At 39.7% G+C, this 27,632-nt stretch overlaps 1 protein-coding gene across 4 annotated transcripts in view; it reads right to left on the bottom strand.

The window, feature by feature from the left end:
* The window catches only part of PACS1 (phosphofurin acidic cluster sorting protein 1), a 132,609-nt gene that overhangs the window by 34,577 nt on the left and 70,400 nt on the right, over positions 1-27,632 (bottom strand). For 3 of the 4 annotated variants that reach the window (XM_070565546.1, XM_008533167.2, XM_070565548.1), the window contains exon 2: positions 4,178-4,265. In XM_070565546.1, coding sequence (XP_070421647.1) covers positions 4,178-4,265 — 88 coding nt within the window. Of the gene's footprint in view, positions 1-4,177; positions 4,266-26,163; positions 26,275-27,632 lie in introns of those variants that run through there. The other variant, XM_070565547.1, reaches the window with a different exon arrangement.

Here is a 27,632-nt window from a genome sequence, read left to right as displayed (position 1 = left end):
CATATTTAAGAGTGCTGTAGTGATATTTGAGGAAATAAGCTGAGGTTGTGGATGTCTGAGAATGGATTGTTATTTCGCCCATTTAAATAATGGGAGATAGGCTTCTGCCATCTAACAAGTTTTCAAGAATGAGTTAGATTTCAAGGAAAACTTGTATATAATTTTCTTATCTATTATGTTTATTATCTCTTTCCTACTACTACATTGATTCTTAAACTTTTCAATCTCAGGATCTTTTTACACTCTTAAAAATTACTGAAGATCTCCCAATTTTTTGTTTACGTAGGTGATTCTATCAATATTTACCATATTAGGAATGAAAACTGAGATTTTAAAAATATGTATTAATGCATTTAAAAATAACCATAATAAACTTATGTGTTTACATAAAAATACTTTCTATGAAAAATATCCTTTTCCAAAACAAAAACAATTTAGTAAGAAGATGGCACAGTTTTTTTTATAACAGCTTTATTGGGATATAATTCAAACACCATACAATTCACCAATTTAAAGCGTACAGTTCAATGGCTTTTAGTATATTCAGAGTTGTGCAACTATCAACACAATCAATTTTAGAAGATTTTCATCACGCCAAAGAGAAACCCCATATTCTTTAGCTGTCACCCTACCAAACTCCCAGTCACCTCACCTCCAGCCCTAGGCAGCCACTCATTTACTCTCTGACTGTACAGATTTGCCTGTTCTGGACATTTCACATAAATGAAATCTTTTGTGATTGGCTTCTTTCATTTAGCATAATGTTTTCAAGATTCACCAATGTTGTAGCATAGATGTATTTTATCCTTTTTATTAACAAATAATACTCCACTGTATGGATATACTACTTTTTATTTATTCATTCATCAGTCAATGGACTCGAGTTGTTTCCACTTTTTAGCTATTAAGCTCCCAAGAACAGTGTGTGCAAAACTTTGTGTGGACATATTTTCATGTCTCTTGGGTAATATTTAGAGTGGAACTGCTGGGTCATATGGTAACTCTATGTTTAATCTTTTGCCAGCCTGTTTTCCAAAGCGGCTGCACCATTTTGCACCCCCGTCAGCAGTGTATGAGGGAGACTGGATACATTCACATTTCTGCAGATCTCTTTAATGTCTGGCTTAATAGGAGACAGCTGGATTCTCATACCTGTTTCTGTATTCAGTATGCTGCAAAATACTCTTTTGGTTGGGTACATGAAAAAAATCCAAACTCAAAGAGATATGAAGTTAGAAAAAGGAGGAGCTTTTTAACAGCCTTTTCAGATAATTGTCAAATATTCTTCTCCGATACTACACCAAAACTCTACAAGTGGTAGTCTCTTAAAGGTTAGTAAGTCAGCAAAGTAGAATTTGAAACCATCTCAATAAGGCTTTTATACTCTGTTATATATTAAAATCCAATCAATTAACAAAACAAGGACATCGGTGGAAAAACTGGCAAATCTGAACAAAGTCTGTAATTTAGTTAACAGCACAGTACCAATGATAATTTCCCAGTTTTGATAAACGTCCCATGGTTAAGAAAGATGTTAACACCGGGAGAAACTGGGTGAGGGGTATACGGAAACTCTACATGCTACTCCTGCATCTCTTCTGTAAATTTAAAATTATTGCAAAATAAAAAGCTAAAAATAAAATCCAATCCATTGTTCTACTTAGTTCTTTGAATGAATTTGCCCAGCATAATTCTGTAGCCTCACGCATTGGTCATTTGGAAAATATTGGTTCACTAAGTTAGTCAAATCTTTCAAATGTTACACATTTCGTTATACAGTAAAAACAATCCTAATCGTTACTATCACCACCGATCTCTTCAGTTAAAGTCTTTAGGAATTGGAAAGCTGTTAAGCTTACAGGGACAGAGATAAGTTTTCCAAAATTCTAATTTTCACTGGAAAGCTCAAATTTTATTTCTAATTGGCCAAAGATATTCTCAGTTGTTTCCCTTGAAGTGACATGCTCACACATTCATTTTCAAGAAAATAGCTGAGTCTGAATAACAAGTTTGTCTGTAAGTCCTTCTTTCAAGTAAAAATGGTGTTCCATGAAAAAAGCAGCTACTTTAATGCACAACTCACTCGCAAAGCGCTCGTCCTCGAGACAGCAGTATCCTTCGCTAGGAAGAAGTGCTTTATGCAAATTTCCCATCTCATCACACAGAATATTAAAAAGACAAGTACTCCAGGGCTTACTGTATCCAGAGACACAATAAGTTAACAATTTTTACTGCTTCTTCAAGGACACTCTTAAGCAAAACTGGCTTTTTCCTTTTTCCTTTGAGTCTGTAAACAATATAATGACTACTGGTACATTCTGTGCAACTGCCTTGATTTGTGCTAAGGACCAGCTGTTCTCTCCACCACCGCTCTTGTGCCTTCAACGCAAATGTCAACACGGTGGAAAGGGCAAATAATGCTACCATGCTATCTTGAAAACCACTGTGACCTCATGTATCCCCTGAAAGGGTCTTAGGGAGCCCAGGGTCTGCAGACCTCATTTTGAGAACTGCTGCTCTACTGGCCTGGAAAGATCCTTAAAGGCAGGGATTTTGGTCTGTCTTGTTCCCGGTTGTATCCCCTGTGCCTAGAACAATATGTAATAGGTGTTCAATAAATATTTATTGTGTGAGTGAATAAATAAGTGTCTGGATAAACCAATATGAGAACATCTGTAATTACTTTCAGCTGCTTGGAAACAAAGCAATAAAAAATTCAGGATATTTGTAGTTTTGGGTATAATTTTAAATTTTAAAGAATATTAAATATTTAATCAGGAAATAAAAGAAATTATTTCTTTTGGCAAAGGCATTTAACTGTGGGGACGGCAAAAGCGGCAGGGAACTTTCAAAGCTACACCAACAGTGTTTGCATTGGAAAGCAACAGCTTTTAGCATAGGAAACAATTCCTGAAAACTGGAACACTGCCTGTGACCTAGAAACAGGGTGCAAAGTCAGGAAAGGAGAAAAAGACACTGAGAGTTTCCACTTGCACATCACTGTCCCACACTTGTTTTTTCAACCCATAGTGTCTGGCGACGTTTTACAGAATTGGGAGGAATTATGCACAAAGGATGAACACGGAGTTAGAATACAAGATGGGACACACAGGAATTCATAAGGAGTAAATAAAATGTTTTAATTTGGGGGACTAAATTGAGATAACGAGACCTGAGGACCTCAACACATAGTTCCCACACTGTGAGTGCTATAGACGTCGATTTTAATGAACGCAATATTAGCGCAATAAATTGCTGCATTATAGGTGATCTAGCTAATAAAATATTCTGGTTAGTAGGGAGTTACCATATAGATCACAATTTTTCAGCGGGTAGGAATTCAGTAAGCACACTGTTCTTAAACTGAAGAATGCCATCGTTATTTAATGACTCCGGAAGCACTTCAGAATCTCAGTGAGCTCCAGGGAGTCTCATTAGAGAGGAGCAATCAGTTAAGGAAGGTCTGGTAATGAAGTTTGACGACTTCACAAATTACTGACTCTAGTTTCTAGTCCTACTTCTGCCACTTGGTAATTAGCTGGCACCGGGTAAATTCCTTAACCTTTCTGTAGTTCAGTTTCTCCCTTCTTTCCTGAAATTCAGGAATGCTTAGAATATGAATGTTTGTGAAATATTTCGGGTCCCTTGAAGGTACTGACTTAAGCATAAGGAATTAAATCTGGGGATTACTCAGGAGATAAAATATCCAAGTAAATTATACATTGCCAAGTCTGAAATAATAATCTGTAAGTTTCTTCTACCCTATAGAAAACGTCAAAAGTGCTTCCCCAACCCATGTGCCTGTTTGGACCTAGAAATCCTGGGGACAAGACTGAAACTGACACTACCCGCCTAGTAATTTCTGAACAATTTACTAAACACTTTAGCATCCACATCACTTGATCTTCATACTAATCCTGTTAGATAGGCAGGGGAGGAAGAACCATTTTTTAAAATTTTAGACAAACAGACTAAGGTTTAAAGCAACTGAGCGCTAAGAGGCAGAACTGGAACACTGTAGGTCTCACGGGCGCCATCATCCTTCTACTATTGTACTTGCTTTGCTGAGTGAAAGAAGAGAGAGGTGGCCCCCCATTGATATTTCTGAAGCCCCAACAGTGGGCAAATCATTACCCAGCTTTCTGGGACCCTGAACAAACCATCCTGCTCAACTCACCTGTAGCTTCACGGCAATGACCACTGAGTTAAGGTCCTTGTCCATTTCTTTTAGCATGACCAGTTTCTTCAGGGTCAAGCTGAACAGCCTAGAAAAATTTAGAGAAAGAAGATTTGGTCAAATGTAAGGAATTGATGAGAAGAAAATTTATGAGACATTCTCTTGGGGGAAATGCTGCTTTATCTAAAGTAAGAACGTTAGAATGCCATTCTCAGGCCAAACCGTGTCGCCTCCTTCAGTAAAAGAGCATCCCTTTTAGTTAACTGTTGTACTTGAAGGGTAAAAAAAGGAATTATTCCATGAACCTCTGTGGATGTCCCTTTATCTCAAGCCAAACCAAGATGCCTTTTCACTCCTAACATGTGGGAACAATCTCTGAGGGGGGAACAGACTAAGGGAGGGGTACAGATGTTTATTTTGCTTACCCAGCTCCTCTTCCACCTTACATGTAACCACACCTGAAGCATTTACATGTAAATCTCCAGCAACAAGGAGATAATCTACACAAACAAAACAGATACCATTTGGCAGGAAGTGACTTCAATAGCCACAAATTCGATTTCAGCTGAACTTTGCTTCAAGTACGCAGAACATCTTCAGTGCCACGATGAGGAAACTGCCCTTAACTGAAAGTGACGGGACTGTGCCCCGCTCTGGAGTCTCAGCATCTCTAATCCGACTCTAATCTCCAAGGCGGGGCGACCCTGGACTTCTAGCAGGTGCCGGGAGAGAAACCCCGGATGCTGCTCTTCCACCTCCATTTGGAGTGGTTCAAGTTCTTAAAAGACTCTTTCCCTTGGGGAGCTTCTGGAGAACGGGGAGTCATCCAAGAGAGCGTGCTGACCAGAGTGACAGCAAGTCCTGAGAATTAGATTCCATCTCACACGCGTTTGCTCTTCAGTGCTGTAGCTCTCTGCCCCCGCGTTTACTTCTGACTGCTCTCTCTGCACTCCTTCCTCATACTCTCAGCTTCAGTTGTACTGAATTTCTTTTCTTTTGAGGAAGGTTAGCCCTGAGCTAACTACTGCCAATCCTTTTCTTTTTGCTGAGGAAGACTGGCCCTGAGCTAACATCCATGCCCATCTTCCTCTACTTTATACGTGGGACGCCTACGACAGCATGGCTTTTGCCAGGTGGTGCCATGTCTGCACCCGGGATCCGAATCGGCGAACCCCGGGCCGCCGAGAAGTGGAACGTGCGAACTTAACCGCTGCACCTCCGGGCTGGCCCCTACTCTCACCACTTTTATGTATTATACTAGAGGTTCTTTTTTTTGAGGAAGATCAATCCTGAGCTAACATCCGCCAACAATCCTTCTGTTTTTGCTGAGGAAGATTGGCCCTGAGCTAACATCTGCCAACAATCCTTCCGTTTTTGCTGAGGAAGATTGGCCTTGAGCTAACATCTGTGCCCATCTTCCTCTATTTTATATGTGAGACCCTTGCCATGGCATGGCCTCATGAATGGTATGTAACAAGTCCACGCCTGGGATCCAAACCAGCAAACCCTGGGCTGCCAAAGCGGAGTGCGAGAGCTTAACCACTGTGCCACAGGGCTGGCCCCCTAGAAGTTCTAACTGGTGCAAGAAGGCAAGAAAGAGAAATAAAAAGTATCCAGATTGGAATGAAATAGAACTGTCTTTATTTTCAGATGTATAATCATCTATGTAAAAAATCTGATGGAATCTTAAAAAAAACCTACTAGAATAGGCTCACAGGCCAGGGGAGGAACTTCAATGGCGTCAGCCAGGGCCAGTGTCAGCATGCCTGGACTGGGTGACAGCACCAGCCACCACCAATGTCTCAGTCTCCGGAGAGGTCTCTCCTCTCACCGAGATGCACCCGGAGCCTACCAGGGCCTGTCCTATGCCAGACACTCTGAATACTGTGAGTACAGCAGGGGACAAAACAAGACAAGCCCTCTTCTTTATGATGCTTCTTTCTGGCTGATCAAGAAATTATCCCACGTGAAGATGCCCCTCCCACGGAGAAACTGTGGGGTACTAGTGGACCCCATGCCAAAATGTCTACAAAGAAGGCTGCCAAAAATTCTTTCCCTCACCACACACACACACGATGCTCCTTCATCAGATGCTGGGATTTCCCCCCTTTTTCTGGATCTTGTGATTTGCTTTGACCAATAGAATGTGGCAGAAGTAAAGCTGTGCCAGTCCGGACTGTGCCCTTAGGAGGCATGGCATGTTCACTGTTCCTTCTCTTCGAGCCCTGAATCACCACATCAAGAAGTCCAGGGCCCGCCCCGTGGCTGAGTGGTTAAGTTCGCGCGCTCTGCTGCAGGCGGCCCAGTGTTTCGTCGGTTCGAATCCTGGGCACCGACATGGTACCGCTCATCAAGCCACGCTGAGGCGGCATTCCACATGCCACAACTAGAAGGATCCACAACTAAGAATATACAACTATGTACCGGGAGGCTTTGGGGAGAAAAAGGAAAAAAATAAAAATTTTTTTTAAAAAAGTCCAGAACCTTTCTAGTCATGGCAAGTGAATCTGAGTCATTTCCCAGTTGTTAGCTGTTATAGTCATCCCATCAGACATTTGAGTGAACTCATCTTGGATCTTCCAGCCCATTCTACCGCCCCAGCAAACACCACATGAAGGACAAATGAATCTGACCCTGGTGAATCTATTCCATTTACCTGATGCCCAGAATCAAGAGCAATAAAGTGGTTGTTGCCAAAAACACAAAACAAAACAAAAAACAAAAAACAAAACCTAGAATAATAAGTGAGTTTAGAAAAGCTGCAGAATACAAGATCAATAGACAAAAATCAATGGTATTTCTATATACTAGCAACGAATAATTGAAAATTGGAACTTAAAATATATAATTCACAACAGCATCAAAAAATATGAAATACATAGGGGTAAATCTGACAAAAAATGTACAAGATGTGCACACTGAAAATTATAAAACACTGCTGAGAGAAATTAAAGAAGACCAAAATAGAGAGATATACACTGTTCATGAGTTGAATATCTATATGCAAAAAAAGGAGTTTCAATTCATATCTTGTATTGTCTAAAGTAATCAATTCAAAATGGATTACAAATCTAAATGTAAAACATAAAATTATAAAACTCTGGGGGGCCGGCCCCGAGGCCGAGTGGTTAAGTTTGCACACTCCGCTTCGGCAGCCTAGGGTTTTGCCGGTTTGGATCCTGGGCGCAGACATGGTACTGCTCATCAGGCCATGCTGAGGAGGCATCCCACATGTCACAACTAGAAGGACCCACAACTAAAATATACAACGATGTACTGGGGGGATTTGGGGAGAAAAAGCAGGAAAAAAAAAAAAAGATTGGCAACAGTTGTTAGCTCAGGCACCAATCTCAAAAAAAAAAAAAAAAATTCTAAGGAAAAAAACAGGAGAAAATACTTGGGAACTTGGGTTAGGGAAAGATTTCTTAGCTATGACACCAAAGAACAATCTCTAAAAGAAAAAAATTGATAAAAATGTACTTCATCAAAATGAATAACTTCTGCCCTGCCCTTTGAAAGATGCTGTTAAGAGAATGAAAAGCGGGCCGGCCTGGTGGCACAGTGGTTAAGTTCGCACGTTCTGCATCGGCGGCACGGGGTTTGCTGGTTCGGATCCCGGGTTTGGACATGGCACCGCTTGGCAAAAGCCATGCTGTGGTAGGCTTCCCACATATAAAGGAGAAGAAGATGGGCACAGATGTTAGCTCAGGGCCAGTCTTCCTCAGCAAAAAGAGGAGGATTGGCAGCAGTTAGCTCAGGGCTAATCTTCCCTAAAAAAAAAAAAAGAGAGAGAATGGAAAGATGTTTTGTAATTGCAGAAGAATCCAACACAGTGGGTGGGTGGGAAGTGGCAATTACAAAAGGGTACTTTTGGCGTGATGGATATGTTCATTATCTTAATGCGGTGACGGTTTCACAAGCGTGTATATTTATGTCAAAATCTGTCAAATTACATACTTTAAATATGTGCAGTTTATTGTATGTCAATTATACTTCAATAAAACTTTTTGGGTTTTTTTTTAAAGATTTTTATTTTAATTTTTTCCTTTTTCTCCCCAAAGCTCCCCAGTACATAGTTGTGTATTCTAGTTCTGCTGTGTGGGACGCCGCCTCAGCGTGGCCTGATGAGCAGTGCTAGGTCCGAGCCCAGGATCCGAACCGGTGAAACCCTGGGCCACCACAGCGGAGTGTGCAAACTTAACCACTTGGCCTCGGGGCCGGCCCCTGTTTTTTTTTAAAGGAAGGTTCTACCCAGTGTGCCAGAGTTTGCTAATTATTTACCCAACATCTATTTTCCCCTTCCTACTTAATAAGAGAACACCAATTTTTAGCTGAGTGTGTTGCTTCCTGAAATAAAAGAGCATGCTTTCCAGCTTCCTTTGCAGCTGGGTGAGATTGCATGTCTAAAATCCGGCCAATGTGTAAGTGGATATATTAGGTAGGACTTGCAGGAAGATTTTTTTAAAGGGAGCAGACTCACCTGATATGTCCCTGATGACACCATGTGAGCTGCTGTATAAGCGCTTGATTTTTAATTTTTTATGTGAGAAAGAAACTGTTATCTTATGTAAATCTCTTATTTTGTGGTTTTTTTCTTGGTGTGAGGACTTTAGTCACCAGCTCCCAAATACTTTTAAGAGAACTGGCTGAACTCTTTCCAAAGTCCACTTTAAAGGGCAATGCCCTACCAGGAAATCCTGGCTCTCATCTTTATGGAAGGAAGAGAAGATATCTCACAAAAACAGTTGGAATCCAAAGGGCTTACAAAGCAGGACCCCAGGTTATCTGGTTCAAAAATAATCTTCCTCTCTACAAAGGCATTTTGAAAATATACTGATAACAGGAATTGTTTATTGTCATTTTTAAAGACTCTATTTGGAAATCTTAGCCAAATCCATCAACAAAAAACCAGAAAAACATCAAATCAGGTCCCGATTACTCAAAGTGGTTCTTCCCTCCGCGTCTTGGTCTTCTCCTGATCCTACCCCTTACTTTCTTTGTTGGGTGACCTTTGGCAACCTCTGTGACTCAGTTTTCTCACATAAAATGAAGATAACAACAGTTCCCTACTTCACAACATGTTGACACGAATAATCCATAATCAATCTATAAATCAAAATTGGGATGAGTTTATTATGAGCCACATCTGAGGACCATAGCTTGGGGGCTTGCTTCCTCAAAGAAGGAGGCACAGCAAAGAAGAGGGGTGTACGGAGTGGTTATATACTGTCTTGGAACAAAGAGCATACATCACATACCACAGGAATAGCTCTTCTACTACTGTCACGAGATGCTTAGCAGGTCAGTGCTCACAAGGTGAGCACAGCAGGTCGGTAATTAATCCTTAGTTTCCAGGAAGAGATGCTTATCCTTAAAGAAATGCTAGTATGGGGGAAAGCTACATACCTATCTTCAAGGGCATCATTCTTGTCTTTGGGACATTGTAAATGCTTAAAGCAGATGTACAATGCATGCTCAACAGACCACATCAGGCCTTTTTGGAAAAACGAGGTCAGGCCAAATTAGTTTTAAACCAAACGGCTTCCTCATATACTCCAACATATACTATTGCGTTTCATTTATTTATCAACACTGTGATATGGATTAATTGAGAGAATGAAAGGCAGCATAGGACCCGGCATATAATAAGATGCAGTAAATGCTACACTTGGAAGCATCAACGTCATCATCATCATCACTCTTACTTGTTCACTGTTTGAGACTGCCTTTGGCTCGCTCTTCTGTGGGATGGACCTCCTCGTAATAAGAGCAGTGAGGCAACCGCTCTTCCACACAGGAAGGGAGCTCCTGGCCTTGACCCCCAAGGCCTGCCCCGGAGCCATTTCTCTCCACTTCACAGGCCCTTTAGCCCTCGCAGAGAACATCCTCACTGCCATCACCAACAGGAGGACCCAGTCAGAGTAACACGGATGGAGCCTAGAGTTGGGTTAAAGACTTTCTCTGTGCCCATCAAGATCCCCATCAACCATTTACTGTACATCTTCTGTGTGCTTAGCTCTATGCTAGGAGCTGTGAAATACATAGAAAAATGAGGCACAATCTCTGCTTTTGAACAGTTTTATAACCTAGTTGCAAGGACAGGATTTAAGTACATTGAACAATTAGCTAACAACTGTTAACAGGGCAGACATAATTAAGGACTAAATTACATAAACGATTGTGAGTAACTGGGCTATGGCTTCAGTGAGGACATATTATTTGAGTCCAAGTAAATTCTCTCAAGAAATTGTTTTCTTTAGATCCCATTAGACTAAATCTGAAAGAATAAGGCTGTCTACTTGATAACTGGGTAGAGAATGGAACAAAAATACAATAACAAGAATCTTAATTCTAGTTTGTGCTTCACTGTAAGATAGAGAAGAAAGAGCCTTAAAGGATATCTACAAGTGATCCCCAACCTGCATTTATGGCTGTTTCAAATTTCTGCCATGCAAATCATAACCAGAGAGGCGCACCAAGAGAGAAATAGTCAGATTCCATTCCCCTCCATTTCCTTTCTAATAAGGCAACAATGAACAGTGAAACGACCATATTTTGGACAGAAAAAGGGGAAGAAAGGAAAAATAAAGATCTGCATGAAATAAAAAAAACTGGATCATCAGTCTCTGAATCAAACTAATGGTCCTTTTGGGACCAGAGCAGATAGATGCTGGACCAGAACACAAGTGACCTGGGTTATTCTTTTGTCCTAGCAAGAAATGGCTGCCATATGAGCAAATCACTTCCTCTCCTCTTTTGTTCTTTAATCATAAGACGGGAAGCGTTAGCTCCGCCCCCCCACAACAGCATTTCCAGCATAAAGTGCAAATCAATAGACAAAATTACGGGAAAGTTCTCCCTCGGTGAGAATAACTCTCCATTTCTAAAACTGTTTCAATTTTAACAGGGCAGCTGTAGAAGTCTGGATGAGCTCTAATAACAATAACACGAAAAGGTACATTTCTGAGCAGTATACTTCCACCGCTTAAGAAGTCACATGAATATGTAAATATTGAACTTATTACTTTACATGAAATAACATAATTTTGACTGTGAAACTAAGGCATTATTATTTTTAAATCAGTAACCCTGAAGCAGATTTTTAAAAAGCAAAGCAACTAAATAATCATCCCAAAAGGCACAGCTGGGACGGGATGGGTTGAACGAGATGCAGGAGAGTGGATTTTACAACGAATGGAAAGAGGAAAAAAGATGGCCTGTCTGTAATTGTCTCACAGAGAAATCAGATGGAAGTAGGCATTGTTCAAATGGGGCAACACCAGAGATGAGGAAAAACTTACACCCAAACGAAAGACAGGACCCAGGAACACGGTGAGGCGCGTTTTATTTCCTGGTCATAGGAGGTCACTTTCTTTGAAGCAGAGGAACACAAGGTTATAAGTAAACCCCGAATTTTCAGCTGGTCAGTGTAAGTTTATCTTTGGGGTATAAATGCCAATTATTTGCACATACCAACAAGATTTATAAATTTTTTCCTCATTCTATGGTCTCCTCGATGACAGTCTTCTGGATGGGAAAACAGGTTTCCAGTGTGGGGTGAGGGAGGAGAGGGCTTGCCTACTGAAACGAAACGCGAAGATTCTCAGGTCTGCAGCCTTCAGGAATGGAAGGGACTTAAACGGAAGTTTTCTCACCCATAAAATAGAACTGCCATGTGAACTAATAGATGTGAAAAGTACCCAGCACAGAGCCAGGCAAATCAGAAGTCTCAAAAAGGTTAAGTGTGTTCCTTAACCTTTGCTCAAAAGAACCCTACATACCATGTGCATCTGACAAGTCCTAGCCACTTAAATGACAGTCCTGCATCATGACCCCCTTAAGAGATGTGTTTCAATGATTGAGGCAGACAGGGTTATGGGAAGAACAAGAAAACCAAACATCCTCCAACGTCTGGTCAAAAGCAAGTGTTCCAAGTCAGGGGCAAAAATCAATAAAATATATTAAAACAAAAACATTATATCCAACGGAGACTGCCAAGTCAAGCATGGTTGAATATTAGGGAGCTATTATTACTTTTTTCTCCTGAGGAAGATTTGCCCAGAGCTAACATCTGTTGCCAATCTTCCTCTTTTTTAGCTAGAGAAAGATCAGCCCTGAGCTAACATCTGTGCCAATCTTCCTCTATTTTGTATGTGGGATGCTGCCATAGCATGGCTGACGAGTAGTGTAGATCCGCGCCTGGGATCTGAGCCCATAAACCTGGGCCGCTGAAGCAGAGCGCATGAACTTAACCACTATGCCATGGGGCTAGCCTCAAGGGACTTATTAATACATGTTATCACATTAATAAGTTTGAAAGAAAAACATAATTATTTTATTAGATGCTAAAAAGGCATTTGATAAAATTCGGCACACATTCCTAATTTTTAAAAGACCCTTAGCAAAAGAGCAATAGAAAAATACTCCCTTAACATAAACTTTAAGAATATATACTTTCCATAAACAGTCAGCTTCAGGATCAAAGGAGAGAGGACATTCCTGCTGAAGAAAGGACGATATAAGGGCCTGTCTCTGGTATTCATATAAAACCGTTTCGAAAACTGGCTGAAGTCATTAGAAATAAATGATATAAAAGCTGAAAGGAGGAGACAAACAATCCCCATTTGCAGATATGTCACTATGTACTGGAACTCAAGAGAATCAACCAAAAAGCTAGTGGAATCATTAAGAAGACATCAAAATAAAATATAAAATTTTATCAAAAGTTTCCTTAATGTAGGGGCCAGCCTCATGGCTGAGTAGTTAAGTTCTTGCACGCTACTGCACCCCAGGGTTTCGCCGGTTTGAATCCTGGGTGTGGACACGGCACCGCTCATCAAACCACGCTGAGGCAGTGTCCCACATGCCACAACTAGAAGGACCCACAACTAAGAATACACAACTATGTACCAGGGGGCTTTGGGAGAAAAAGGAAAAAAATAAAATCTTGAAAAAAAAAAGTTTCCTTAATGCAAATGACAACCAATAATTAAATACAATTGAGAAGTAAGTAGAGGTGCATGATGAAGTATTCAAGGGGGAAATGATTTTGTAACATAGGAAAAAATGGATAAAGCAATATGACAAATTTTAAACAATTGTTCAATCTAGGAGATTAATTTGTATGGGGGTTCATTAAACCTTTCTCTCTGCTTTGTCTTAGGTTTAAAAATTGCATAGTAACAATAAAAAAGTAAGAAAGAAAGAAAAAAACGCCAAGAAACTTCTGGGGAAAAGAGTGAAGAAGAGTGCTTTACTCAACAGGATATTAACATGTATTCTATAGCCAAAGTAATTAAAACACCTTGGTATTGGGCAAAGAATAAACAAAGAGATCAATGGAAGGGAACAGAGTCCAAAATTAGACCTAAGTATAAACAGAAATTTATTGTATTTAAGAAATAGATGAATTATTCAATAAACAGTACTGGAAAACTGGCTAGCTAATTGAAGAAATACAAAGATAGATCTCTATCTCATTCCTTACACCAAAGTAAATTACAGACAGATTAAAGACTTAAATAGAAAAAAGCAAGTAAGCAAGGCATAAAAGTAGCAGAAGAAAATACAGATAATTAAAAAGAAAATCTTGGGGCAGGGAAGACCTTTGTAAGCATCATACCATCACACCAAATCAGGATCCATAAAGGAACTGATACATTTAAAAATTAAAAACTTCTACGTAAAAATAAACGATAACATAGAAATTAATCATCATAAGATTTAAACATTTTAAGAACTAAAATGAAAAATATAATATGATGGATGTCAATATCCTTAATATGTAAAGAGTTATTAGAAATCAATAGAAAAAAATAAACACCTCAAAATAAAAATTCGCAAACAATACTGAGTCAATTCACAAAGGAAGAAAAAGGAGAGGTGAAAATATATGAATAGATGTTTAATTTCAGTACTAATCAGATAAATACAAACACCAACCAGGTTGAAAAAATGAAAAAGAGTGACAATACCTAGGGTTGGTGAGAATATGGGAAAATAGGCACTCTAATGTACAACTGACAGAAATGAAACCTACCAGCAATTTTTGTCTTTTGGAGAGCAGTTTCATAATAGGTATTAATTTAATGTGCATTCCTTTTTACCTAACAATCCTACTTGTAGAAATCCATGTAAGGAGACAAACAGAATTGTACACATTGGGAACTGACTGATAAATATTATATTTATATAAGAAACAAGGTATAGTTACTATAAATGATGATGTAGATCTATACAAATTAAACTGAGAAAACTTTTTTTTTCTTTGCGGAAGATTAGCCCTGAGCTAACATCTGCCGCCAATCCTCCTCTTTTTGCTGAGGAAGACTGGCCCTGAGCTAACATCCGTGCCCATCTTCCTCTACGTTATGTGTGGGACGCCTACCACAGCATGGCATGCCAAGCAGCATGTAAGTCGGCACCTGGGATCCGAACTGGCGAACCCCGGGCTGCCGAAGCGGAACGTGCGAACTTAACCGCTACACCACCAGGCTGGCCCCAAACTGAGAAAACTTATAATACAATAATTATGGTACGATGCCATTTTTGTTAAATCGCTCACACTCAATTTTCAAACAAATGGAAGACTGTTCAAACAAATTCTGATAGCAGTCATTTCATCTTACTTTTACTTTCTTAAGTTTTGTTTTTTAAACTTAAGATTGTCTTGCATTATTTACATTTTTAAAAAATATCTATTTTTGGGGGCTGGCCCGGTGGCATAGTGGTTAAGTTTGTGTGCTCTGCTTCAGTGGCCTGGGGTTTGCGGGTTTGGATTCTGGGTGTGGACCTACACCACTCATCAGCCACACCGTGGTGGTGACCCACATACAAAATAGAGGAAGATTGGCACAGATGTTAGCTCAGGGCCAATCTGTCTCACCCCTCTCCCCCCAAAAATCTATTTTCCTTACCAAAGAAATATATTTTAATTTTAGGGGAAATATTTTTTTAAATGGTGATAACTAATGAAGCCAGGTGACAAGTACATGGGGAATTGATATACTACTTTCTCCACTTTTTGAAAATTCATAAGTTAAAAAATAAACAATAGGCGGGGCCAGTCCAGTGGCGCAGTGGTTAAGTGCGCATGTTCTGCTTCGGCAGCCCAGGGTTCACTGGTTCGGATCCTGGGTGCAGACGCACTGCTTGGCAAGCGATGCTGTGGCAGGTGTCCCACATACAAAGTAGAGGAAAGATGGGCACAGATGTTAGCTCAGGGCCAATATTCCTCAAAAAAATTAAAAAAAACAAAAAAAAACAGGAATAAAAGGACAGGCTGAACAGAATCAGAGGGCCACGATCACTAAAGGGCACTTAGGAAAATAAAAGTGTCAATGGTTCAAATGAGAAAAAAAAAGGTGGATAAAACTAACTCTAAGCCCATTCACACAACTGAAGAGAAAGGTAAAGATTAACAAAGCAGATCAGAACCCCAGAATGCTGGAGCCGCAAGTACTATTTCCAGTTTAAATATGGAAACTGAGGCCCAAAGAGATGAGATATAAATAAATAGAAACCTCTTAAGTCAAAATACGTTCCCTCCAACTACAATGGGTGTATATGTGCTAAATGCTGAATACCATACTGAACAGAACACACGTTCCCCTCCGCAAAAGTGCCCCTTAACGGCTGCTACAAGAAGTCTGGGAGAGGCCTAAAGAATACTTTAAATCCCAAACAAGCCCCACACATGTTACAATTATTGCTCAAATCAAAATATGTAATAAGTATGGTCAACCTGACTCTCTAATGAGCACTTTAACAAAAAACAGTCTGTCTCACTTTACAAAATAGAACAAAACTTAAGAACGGCTGAAAAACATTGGATAGGCACTTAACGGAAAAGGAAAGCAAATGGCTAGCTGACATAAAAAGACGCACAAACCCTCAGTAATACACAAAATGCAAATCAAAACCACAGTGAGATCCTATTTCACTTTCACCAGACTGGCAAAAATTATAAATCTGACAACAAGTGATGCAATTAGGGTAATTAGAACAATTAAACACTGCTGGTGCAAGGCCAGCTTAGGACGTCCGCTTCAGAAGAGCGTGGCTTCACACAGCACAGGGGAGAATGCACACAGCCTTGCGGCTTAGTCTATGAACACATCCTAGGACAGCGGTTCTCTAAGTACGGTCTGGGACCCGTGGGAGTTCCTCAGATCCTTTCAGGAGGTGTGCGAGGTAAAATCTATTTCCAAAATCATTCTAAGGTGTTATTTCCTATTTCACTCTCATTCTCGCCGAAGCATACAGTGGGTTCTCCACTGCTGTGTGATACTGAAACAGACTGAATGCAGAAACAGATATGAGAAGTCAGAGGTTTTCTACTAAGCCAGACATTAAACAGATCTGAAAAAAATGTAAAACAATGCCATATTTCTCACTATTTTTTTTGTTTTGGAAACTATAGTTCTTCTTTCATAAAAATGTTAATTTTGGGGGGCCAGCCCCATGGCCAAGTGGTTAAGTTCATGTGCTCCGCTTGGCGGCATGGGTTCACCGGTTTGGATCCTGGGTGCGGACCTACACACTGCTTCATCAAGCCGTGCTGTGGCAGCATCCCACACAGAAGAACTACAATGACTTACAACTAGGATATACAACTATGGATTGGGGCTTTGGGGAGAGAAAAAAAAAAAGAGGAAGCCTGGCAACAGATGTTAGCTTAGGGCCAACTTTCCTAAAGAAAAAAAAAAGAAAATTTTTTATTATTTTTACCTTATTACTTTTATTTTTCAGTTATTGTTATTTTCAGTGAATAAGTAAAATTTTAACCATTTCTATTTTCATTTTTAATACAGTAACTATTGACAGATATAACCCACCAGACGACAGTCACAAGAACGTTAGCAGTACTATTTGTAAAGACCAAACAAAAAACTAGCTAATTGCAAATGTCTCTCAACACACATGCACACACAGTAATACCATGGAACACCACACATCAGTGGAAATGAATGAATCATAGACAGATACAATAATAAGAAAACAGAATTCAGCCAATATGATTTCATGTACATAAAGTTCAAAACACACAACACTAAACAATACATTGCTTCGGAAGACAAATGTTCAAGGGATGATAAGGCAATGATTTCAGAGAGCAGTTACCTCTGAGATGGAGGGAAAAGGATGAGAAAAAATGTGGACATACAAGGAACTCCCAACAACTTCAATTCTTTTTCTTAAATTGGGTAGTAGATTCTTGGGTGTTTGTTGTACAATGAGTCTTTATATCTTCTAAATTTTTTCTAAATATTCTTATGTATCTACTCAATATTTAGTAAAATACTCAATATTTAATAAAAACAATTAGAGATCACATTGATTCAATTCTCTCAAAAAGATAAAGCAGGGGCTAGACGGGTGGTGTAGCGGTTAAGTTAGTGCACTCTGCTTTCATGGCCCAGGGTGCCGGTTTGCATCCCGGGTGTGCACCTATGCACCGCTCATCCAGCCATGCTGTGGCAGGTGTTCCACGTATAAAGAAGAGGAAGATGGGCAGAGATGTTAGCTCAGGGCCAATCTTCCTCAGCAAAAAGAGAAGAATTGGCAGCAAATATTAGCTCAGGGCTAATCTTCCTTAAAAAAAAATAAAAAGATAAAGCAGATCTAAATATTAAAAATGGGGCCTCGCTATCTGGGTACATTAATTTGTTAAATTTTTCTTAAGCATCTACTATGTGCTACTATGCTAATTTTTGAGGGGATACAAAATACACAAAATTCACACCCTTAAGAAGCTTACAGGAAGAGAAGATGGACTTCCACTTTGTAGAAGAATGGAGTAAGCTGGGGCAGATCAGGACTCCCCCCAAGAACAATGAAAAAAGCCTGCTGAAATACAGAAATTGTCTGTTGGAAAGTAGTAGAGAGCTTCTGGGCAATGAGAACTGGAGGGACAAAGAGAAGAGATGCTTGAAAAGGGAGCTGCTTTTTGCAGTAAATTACAGACTGAATACAGGCAGGGGCCTGAGAAGCTGGGCTGTGTGTCCCTGGAGGGCCGCTGCTAAGTGAGAGATACCAGCAAAATGGTGAGCTCCAAAGCACACTGCCAGTTTTCCTGTGAGGACACCTGCGGAACACTGAGGGTGCAGGAGGCTGTGAAAACTAGGCAAAGGCTTCTGAAAAATGGTTTTGCTAGACAAAGAGTGTGTGATCTATCAGGGGAGGGGGACCCCAAGGACACACAAGGATCTCTCTTGAAAACCCCGGAGGACTGGGAGAACCAGCGTTTAGTAGACTGATCCTCACCAGAGCTGTAAAGTCAACCTCCATTTAGCACAGTGTCTGACTGGAGTAAGGGAATCGATCCAGCAGAGGGAAGATGGAGCCCTGTCTGGAGGAAGATATCATCACCCGGAGCTCTGGCATTACTAGACATGACCAAAGACAGGATCATATACTTGAAAACTAAGAGGAAAAAAAACCCGATAGAGACCAAAGATGATCCAGATGTTAGAACAGTAGAACTGGCTGACAAACACCTTAAAATAACATTAATCTAGTTAAAAAAAAAAAAAAAAGAAACAGGAGAAAAAAAGAGACAAAAAGATGGAGAATCTCACCAGAGATTTAGAGCCCTACACATAGACAACTTAAAAATTACACATTTCCTCTGAGCATCAGAACAGCAGTTCTATTTTGATGTATGAATGGCATCTGAAATTCAACACGTCCAAAACCGAGCTCATTATCTTTCTTCCCTAAACAGTCCTTTCCACTGTTCACAGTCCATTCTATTGAGTAAACAAGAAACCTATGAGTAACCCACAACAGTTCTCTCTCCCTTACCTCCATATCCAAACCATCAAACCATGATCAAGTGTTGACGATGATACCTCCTAAAGAGCTCTCAAATCCGTTTCTTCCCACTGTGTCCAACACCAGCCTACGCCAAGGAACCATAATCTACTTCTGCAACAGCTTCTTAACCAGTCTCCCTACACTCTTGCTTCCTTCAATTTGTTCTCTACATTGTGGCTACAGGGATCTTTTTGAAGAAGTAGTCTGATCATATCTGGTCCCCTTAGCCTCAATTCCTATCTATATCCCAACCAGACTCAATGAGGACAGTGACAATGTCTGTTTCTGCTCACCACAGCAATGCAAGCACCCAGTAGAGTGTCCAGCACATAGTAGGCACTCAATGAATATATTGTTAAACAACAAACATTCTTTCCACAGTTTTACCCTTGAAAATCTGCGTGGGAATTTCTATATAGACTACTCATTCATTCATGGACCAATTTCACCAAACAATGTTAATTCTAGGAAAAGAAGAAAATAGGATAAAGTCAAGTCCTTTAGTGCCTGACTTCAAAGAACACTTTAACTCGCTTTAGATTTAACTGGCTTTAGATTAAAGGTGCTACAATCAGACGTAAGTATCAGCTTCTTTTCTTCTATTAGAGTTGGCACCAGTAGGAAAAAGGATTCAAAACACTCCTTAGTAAAATGTCCAGTGGACACTCTACTTTAAATAAGGAGATGAGGCAATAAAGGGGAGCTGACATTTGCCTGTTTAGTAATGCTCTAACAAGCACACTTCACGTCCCCTGGCCATTGGGACTGATGGAATTTGAAATGTGGAAGACAGAGCTGAAGGAATTACACAAAATGTACAAGTGTGACAATGAAACAGTATACGGGAAAGAAAAGTCAGATCTGGAAAACAAAAAAGTTAGACCCAAAATACAATGAGCTTCTAGGAGAATTAGAATGGGGGAGGGGCATTATTGAAAGAGCTAACGAATTTTTCAGAATTTACCAAAGACACCTATCCTCAGATTTAGAAAGCCCAACAACTCCAAGGGACGGTAGATAAAAATGAACCCCCACTCAGATGTCTTACTGCAAATCTGTACACCAAACACAAAGAAGACTTACGTCTCCCCGAGAAAAAAGACAAATGAAAAGCAATCAGACTAACACCTGACTCTCACAAAAAAAAAATTTATTGAGGTTTAATTTACATAATATATAGTTCACTTATTTTAAGTGTACAACTCAAAGATTTTTAGTACATTTACCAGATGGTGCAACCATCTCCACAACGTAGGTTTAGAATATTTCCATCAACAAAATAAGATCCCTTGTGTTCATTTACAGTTAATCCCTGTTCCCACCCCACCCCAGGAAACCAATCTATTCTCTGTCTCTACAGACTTGTCTTTTCTGGATAGTTCACATAAATGGAATCATACAATATGTATCTGGTGGACATTTGGGTTGTCTCCACTTTTTAGTTACTATAAATAATGATGTTATAAATACCCACATACAAGTCTCGTGTAGACCCAGGTTTTCCTTTCTCTTGGGTATATACTACCAGTGGAATTGCTGGGTTATATGACAAATTTGTTTAACTTTTTAAGAAACTGCCAAACTGTTTTCCAAGGCGGCTGTGCCACTCTACATTCCCACCAGCAATGTCTGAGGGGCCTGTTTCTCCACATCCTCGCCAGCATTTGTTATTGCCCGCCTTTTTGATTAGGGTCGTTTTCGTGAGTGTCAATTGGTATCTTATTGTGGTTTTAATTTGCATTTCCCTAATGACTAATTTGCTTTCTTCCTAATGACTAATGATGTTGAACATTTTTTCATGTGCTTATTTACCATATCTTCTTCAGTGAAATGTCTATTCAAATCTTTTTGCCAATTTTTTAATTGGGTTGTTTGTCATTATTATTGAGTGTTAAGTTTTTTATATCTGATCTTATCCATCTGATATCCAACAGTGGATTTTTAACAGCAATAAAGGAATTCAGAAGAGAATGGAAAAATATCTTCAATGTGCTGAGAGAAAATAACTATAAATATAGAATTGTATGTATAGATAAAATATATTTTAGGAATGAAGGTTAATTAAAACATCGTCAGATAAACAAAAAAGAGAGTTTATTACCAAAAGACTCTCATTAATGTGTATGAGTTACCTATTGCTATGCAACAATACAAATGGCTTAAAATAATACATGCATTATCTCAGTTTCTGTGTGTGAGAAATTCAGAAGCAGCTGAGCTGGGTGGTCCTCTCTTGTGAGGCTGCAGTCAAGATGGTGGCCGAGGCCACGATCATCTTGACCAGGGTTGCAGGATTCACTTCCCAGGTGGCTCACTCGCAAGTAGTGGCGGTTGACAGGTGGCCTTAATTCCTCTCCACATGGACCTCTCCTAGGGCTAAGCGATAACCTCATGACACGGCAGCTGGCTTCTCCACAGAGTATTCCAAGAAAGGATGAGGCAAAAGGTGCAATGTGTTTTATGTCCCAGCCTCAGAAGTCACATTCCATCATTTCCACAATGTCCTAATGGTGACACAGGTCAGCTCTACTCAGTGTGGAAGGGAACCACATAAGAGTGTGAATTCCAGAGGGTGAGAATCATTGGGGGCACCTTGGGGGCTGGCTTGAACATTAAGGTAACTTCTTAAGGATGTACTGTAAAGATAAGAAAACGGTCCCAGAAGGAAGATCAAAGATAGACAAAGAAATGGTGGACAAAAGAAATCACAAAAACGTAGGTAAATTTAAACAAACATTGCTAATAGTAAACGAGAATGACAATGTCTGACTTACCCACAGTAAATATTGCAGCACGCATCGTGGAATGGATCCACTGAAGTCAAGCGTTTTTTTAAGGTCCCTGAATTGTTTCAAAGGAAAATAGAAACTAACTAACTTTAAACTCTTAAGTATTCACATTCAAAGTTTGAGAGTAACCACTAAGAAAATAAAAATTGAACACCTATCTTTCAAGAAGACTTTTCTTTTTTTTGTAGCTTAAATGGAATGTGGGAAAAACCCTTAACCAACTCAAAAGGAAACAACAAAGAAAAAGGGTTGAAAAAAGAATCACCCAGGGGTTGGCCTGGTGGCATAGTGCTTAAGTTCATGCACTACACTTAGGTGGCCCAAGGTTCACGGGTCAGATCCTGGGCATGGACCTATGCACCATTAATCAAGCCATGCTGAGACAGCATCCCACATACAAAATAGAGGAAGACTGGCATAGACGTTAGCTCAGGGCCAATCTTCCTTATGAAAAAAAAAAAGAGGGAGAGAGAGAGAGAGAAAGAATCACCCGGAAACACAGAGAGAGAGAAAAAAGGGACAAACAGAAAACATAAATACAGATGGTGGAAAAAAGCCAAATATATCAATAACCACAATAAGTATAAATATATTAAACTCTTCAGGTAAAAGATATAGACAGACTAGATTAAAAGGCCAAAATCAAGCTATATGCTCTGTATAAGAGGATCATCTAAAAGATTGGAACGTTATATCAAGCATTTAGTAATCAAAAGAAACTGATATAGTTATACTAATATCAGACAAAATAGCATGACTAGGGATAGAATCACCAATTCACCAGGAAGATAATTCTAGACCTGTAAATACTTCATAAAAATAGCTTAAATATAAAAACCACAAAAATTGACAGAACTATAAGGAGAAAATGACAAACCCATCATCAGTGGGGCATATTTTAACGCACCTCTCTTAGTAATTGACAGTTAAGCAGAAAAAAAATTTGTAAGACTATAGATATTTGACCTAAAGAACACATATAGAATTCTAAACCCAACAATTGGGATTACACATTTTTGTCAAACGTACATGGAGGATTTTCAAAAAATGACCATGTAGAGCCAGCCTGATGGCCTAGTGGTTAACGTTTGGGGTGTTCCGCTTTGGCAGCCCAGTTCGGTTCCCTGGCACGGAACCACACAACCTGTCCATCAGGAGCCATGCTGCGGCAGCAGCTCACACAGGTGAACTAGAAGGACTTTGCAACTAGACTATACAACTACGTACTGGGGCTTCAGGGAGGGGGAAAAAAAAGAGAGAAAGATTGGCAATAGATATTAGCTCAGGGCGAATCTTTCCCAGCAAGAAAAAAAAAAGATCATGTATTATGTATAAAGCAAGTTACCAACAAATTTAAAACATCAGTAATATGAGGACCACGGATTTCATTAAAATGCAATTAAGTTAGAAATCAATAATAGGAAGATGATTTTTAAAGAATACATTTGGAAATGTATTCTTAGAGGAAACAACAGTCTTAAGCGGTTATATTAGACAAGAAAAGATAGCAAAATCAATGACTTAAGCAGCCATTAAGGAGTTAAAAAAAAAAAAGAACAGCCAAATACACACAAAAATCCAAAATTAAGAAAATAGTGAGGATAAAGCAAATTTCATAACGAAAACAAATATATGTCTTAATAGACGAATGAAATTTATGGGGCCGGCCCTGAGGCCGAGTGGTTAAGTTCCCGTGCTCTGCTATGGGGGCCCAGGGTTTGGCTGGTTCGGATCCTGGGTGCGGACATGGCACCACTTGTCGGGCCACGTGAGGCAGGGTCTCATGTGCCACAACTAGAAGGACCCAGAACTAGAATATACAACTATGTACTGAGGGGATTTGGGGAGGAAAAAAAAAGAAGAAGAAATTTAGAAATCTGAAATTATTTTTAAAGGAACATACTCCAGATAAAGCAGAGAGTTACAAGATAAGAATACGCCACGAACCACTTTATATAAGCAAATAAAGTTGGAAACGTAGATGAAAAAGGCGGATTCCTAAAAAAATATTACATAACACAAATGACTAAGGAAGTTAGAAAAAACCTGAATGGTTCTATAACCATGAAAGAAGCTGAGTACTAATTTTAACTCTTCCAAAAAAGAAAACACCAGGTCCAGATAACTTTTAGAGGCAAATTCTATTAAGCATTCAAGGAAGAGAGAATTTTAACCTTACACATCTTCTTCCAGAGGATCAAGAAGAGGGAAGACTTTCCAACTGATTTAATAAAATTAACATATCCTTAGTACCAAGAAAGAAAAATTAAAGGCCAATCTCACTTATGATCATAAATGTAAAATTTCACAACAAACCTTTAGTAAACTAAATCTAGTAATATATTTTAAAAAGTATATCATGGGGGCTGGCCCCGTGGCCGAGTGGTTAGGTTCGCGCGCTCCGCTGCAGGCGGCCCAGTGTTTCGTTGGTTCGAATCCTGGGCGCGGACATGGCACTGCTCATCAAACCACGCTGAGGCAGCATCCCACATGCCACAACTAGAAGGACCCACAACGAAGAATATACAACTATGTACCGGGGGGCTTTGGGGAGAAAAAGGAAAAAATAAAATCTTTAAAAGAAAAAAAAAAGTATATCATGACCCATTTGGGTTTATTACAAGAATGCAAGGATGCTTTAATGTTAGAAAACTTAACGCAACTTTCTTCATTAACACATTAAAGGACAAAATATGATCATATCATATTAAGCATTTGGTAAAAGTAAATGTCTGTTCATGATAAATGCTCTTAGCAAACTTGGAATAGAAAAACCATCCTTGACATAAAGGATATGCACTAAAAGTCTACAGCAAAATCCTTAACGGTGAAGCATTAGAACATTCTCTTTAAAACCAAGAATAAGACAAGGTAGCCGCCATTCCCACTGCTATTCAGATCTATATTGCTGTCAAGACCCTAGCCAGCCCAGTCAGAGAAAAAACACGTAAAAATATAAGGATTAAAATGGAAGAAACTAAAGTTATTATTTGCAGGTTGATACATGATAGCCCATTTGGAAAATTCAAAAGAATTCTCATTATCAGGACTGATGAGAGTTTAACCAGATTGCTAGATTTCAAAAAATCAATGGTGTTTGCATTTCTAAACACCATTAATAAAGAAATAATATGTAATTAAAAAAAAAGATACAATTTACAAAGCAACAAAAAATAAGACACCTAGGATCAAACAGAGCAATAGCAGGTGCTAACAACTATTCAGCATCTACTGTGTATCCCTATGAAACAGAAACTCTTATTCTCCCTGTCTTACAGATGAGGAAACTGAGGCCCAGAGGCCGATTTACCCAAGATCACACAGCTGGTAAGTAGCTAGGTGAGGACTGACCCCAGGCCATCTGGTTCCGAAGCCTCTGCTCTTTACCACTACTCCAGGTTGCCTCCCTCTGCAAGACGTGCAAGGCCGCTACGGAGCTGCGGGATATGTCACACAGCTACAAACGTTGCAAGACAGTAAACAAGTAAAAGAGACGCCATCTTCACGCGTAAGGGAAACTCTAGGATCAAGATCTCAATTCTTTTCCAAAGTGATATACAACAGTGATCAAAATTCTGACGGGATTTTCCATAGACACTAATTCTAAAGTTTATAAGAAAGAGGGCCAAGAAAAACCAAGACATTTTTGAAGAAGGGAAACAAGGTGAGCAGATGAGCCTATCGGATACCTAGATTGATTGTAAAGCAATATTAGTTGAGGTAGGATGGTATTAGTGAAGGAACAGGAAGAAAGATCAATGGAACAGACCAGCGTGCCCAGAAACAATCCCACAATTATACAGAAATTTGACGTAGAAAAAGGCAGTATTTCAACAACTGGGAAAAGATATAAACTATGAATGGAAAAAAAAATTGGATCCACACTTCACACCATATATAAACATAACCTCCAGGTGGACTATGAAATGCAAAAACGAGGAGAAACATGGGATAATATCTTTCATCCTCTGAGGTGAGGATGAATTTCTTAAACAAGACACTGAAAACACTGAGAAATTCAATTATATTAAAATTAGGAATTTCTGTTCATCAGGAGACACTATAAAGAGAGCTAAAACACAAATCATGAACTTGGAGAAAATATTTAAAACTTGTAATACTGACAAAGGGCCTAGAATATAAATAACTCCTATAATTCAATAAGAAAGACTGACAAATCAATAGAAAAGTGGGCAAAAGACATGAACAGATGTTTCATGTTTCCAAAAGAGGAAACACTAATGGCTAATAAACACACAAAAATATGCTCAAACTCATTATGAATCAGGGAAATGCAAATTGAAATCAAAAATATCATTTTACACCCACAAAACTGGCAAAACGAAGTGTGGGTGAAGACGTGGCGCAATGGGAACTCACATGCTGCTAGTGGGAGGATCGGCGGGTACAGTCACTCAGCAAACCCTGGGGCATCATCTTATGAAGCTGAGCATGTGTGAAATCCATGATCTGGCAGTTTCACTCCTGGGAAGACATGTACAAATGTGCTGACAGCGCTCTTGAGCTATATGACCTGGGGTAAGCTACTTCATCTTCCTATGCCTCTGTTTCCTCATCTGTAAAAGAAGGGCTGTAAAAATACCAACTCATAGGGTTGTTGTGAGGATTCATATATATATAAAAGCACTGAGATCAGTGCCTGGCCCACAGCAAGCTCTCTGTCAACTAGATATTATTTGTATTATGCTCATCAGAACCCAAATGTACACTCTCAGAAGAGTAGATCGATAAACTGTGGTATAGTCATACAACCAAGTGCTACCCAGCAGTAAAAATGAATGAACTAAGCTCACACTTCAGCATGCATTAATCTCAAAACGCATAACGGTGAGCGAAAAAGCAAGGTGCAGAAGACTGCACACAGTCTGATATTGTACCAAATTCAAACCCAAGCAAAAATAAAAAAGCTCAAAGATGCTTCCGAGTTTTTGGCTTGAGTGACTGAGTGGCTGAATGAAGGTACTGTTTCCTGAGATGAGGGAGATGGGGGGAGGTTTCTGGGTGAATAGGGCAGAAAAGTGAGGACATTATTAAGTTTGAGACAGCTTGAATATCCAGGTGGAAAAATTAAAGTAAGCTGCTGGCTACGTGAGTCTTGAGCTCAAGGGCAAGATTAAATTAGAGGTGAGGATTTAAGAGTCATGGCATAAAGACAATATTTAAAGCAATGAGAACGGTTGAGATTTTCCAGAGGAAAGTTCAGATAAAAAAGAGAAAAGGCCAAGGATGCAAGCTTGAACATTCCAGTGCTGAGTAACCCGGCGGAGGAGGAAGGCCCAGCAAAGGACACTGAGAAGCTGCCCGTGAGGTAGGAAGAGGGTGCGCCTTCATGAATCTCGGGAAGAAAGTGCTGAGGAAGATGTGTCAAACGCCGCCAAGAAGTAGAACAAGGTGAGGACAGAAGAGCGATCATTGGATTTGGCGAAGTGGAGAATGCTGCCCACAACGCTGGCATGTCAGTGGCGTAGTGAAAACAAAGGCTCCGCTGAGGGATCTCTTTCTGTGAGAAATACAAGCAGTTGCAGATGAAAGTGAAGACAGAGAACAAGATTTCAAGCTGGAAAAAAGAATGACATGGTACAGAAGAAGGAAGCTGGTCTGCACACTGACTAGCGGTGAATCTAAGAATTTCCATTTTCTAGCCCTCAGTCGCTTGTTAAGACGTTGGGACCAAATGGTCTTGTCTAAGGTGCTTTGTGGTTCTGGGCGATCCCCTGGAAGAGAGAAATTAAATTTATCTGAGAATGTAGGGAAGACAGGTGACTGGGGAGCTGAATGGAATAAGTCAACAAAATAGAACAGATTTTTTTAAAGTAGCTCTGGTGTCA

Source organism: Equus przewalskii, chromosome 11 (assembly GCF_037783145.1).
Source record: "Equus przewalskii isolate Varuska chromosome 11, EquPr2, whole genome shotgun sequence".
Taxonomy (NCBI): domain Eukaryota; kingdom Metazoa; phylum Chordata; class Mammalia; order Perissodactyla; family Equidae; genus Equus; species Equus przewalskii.
This window is presented reverse-complemented; position numbering and strand designations above follow the sequence as displayed.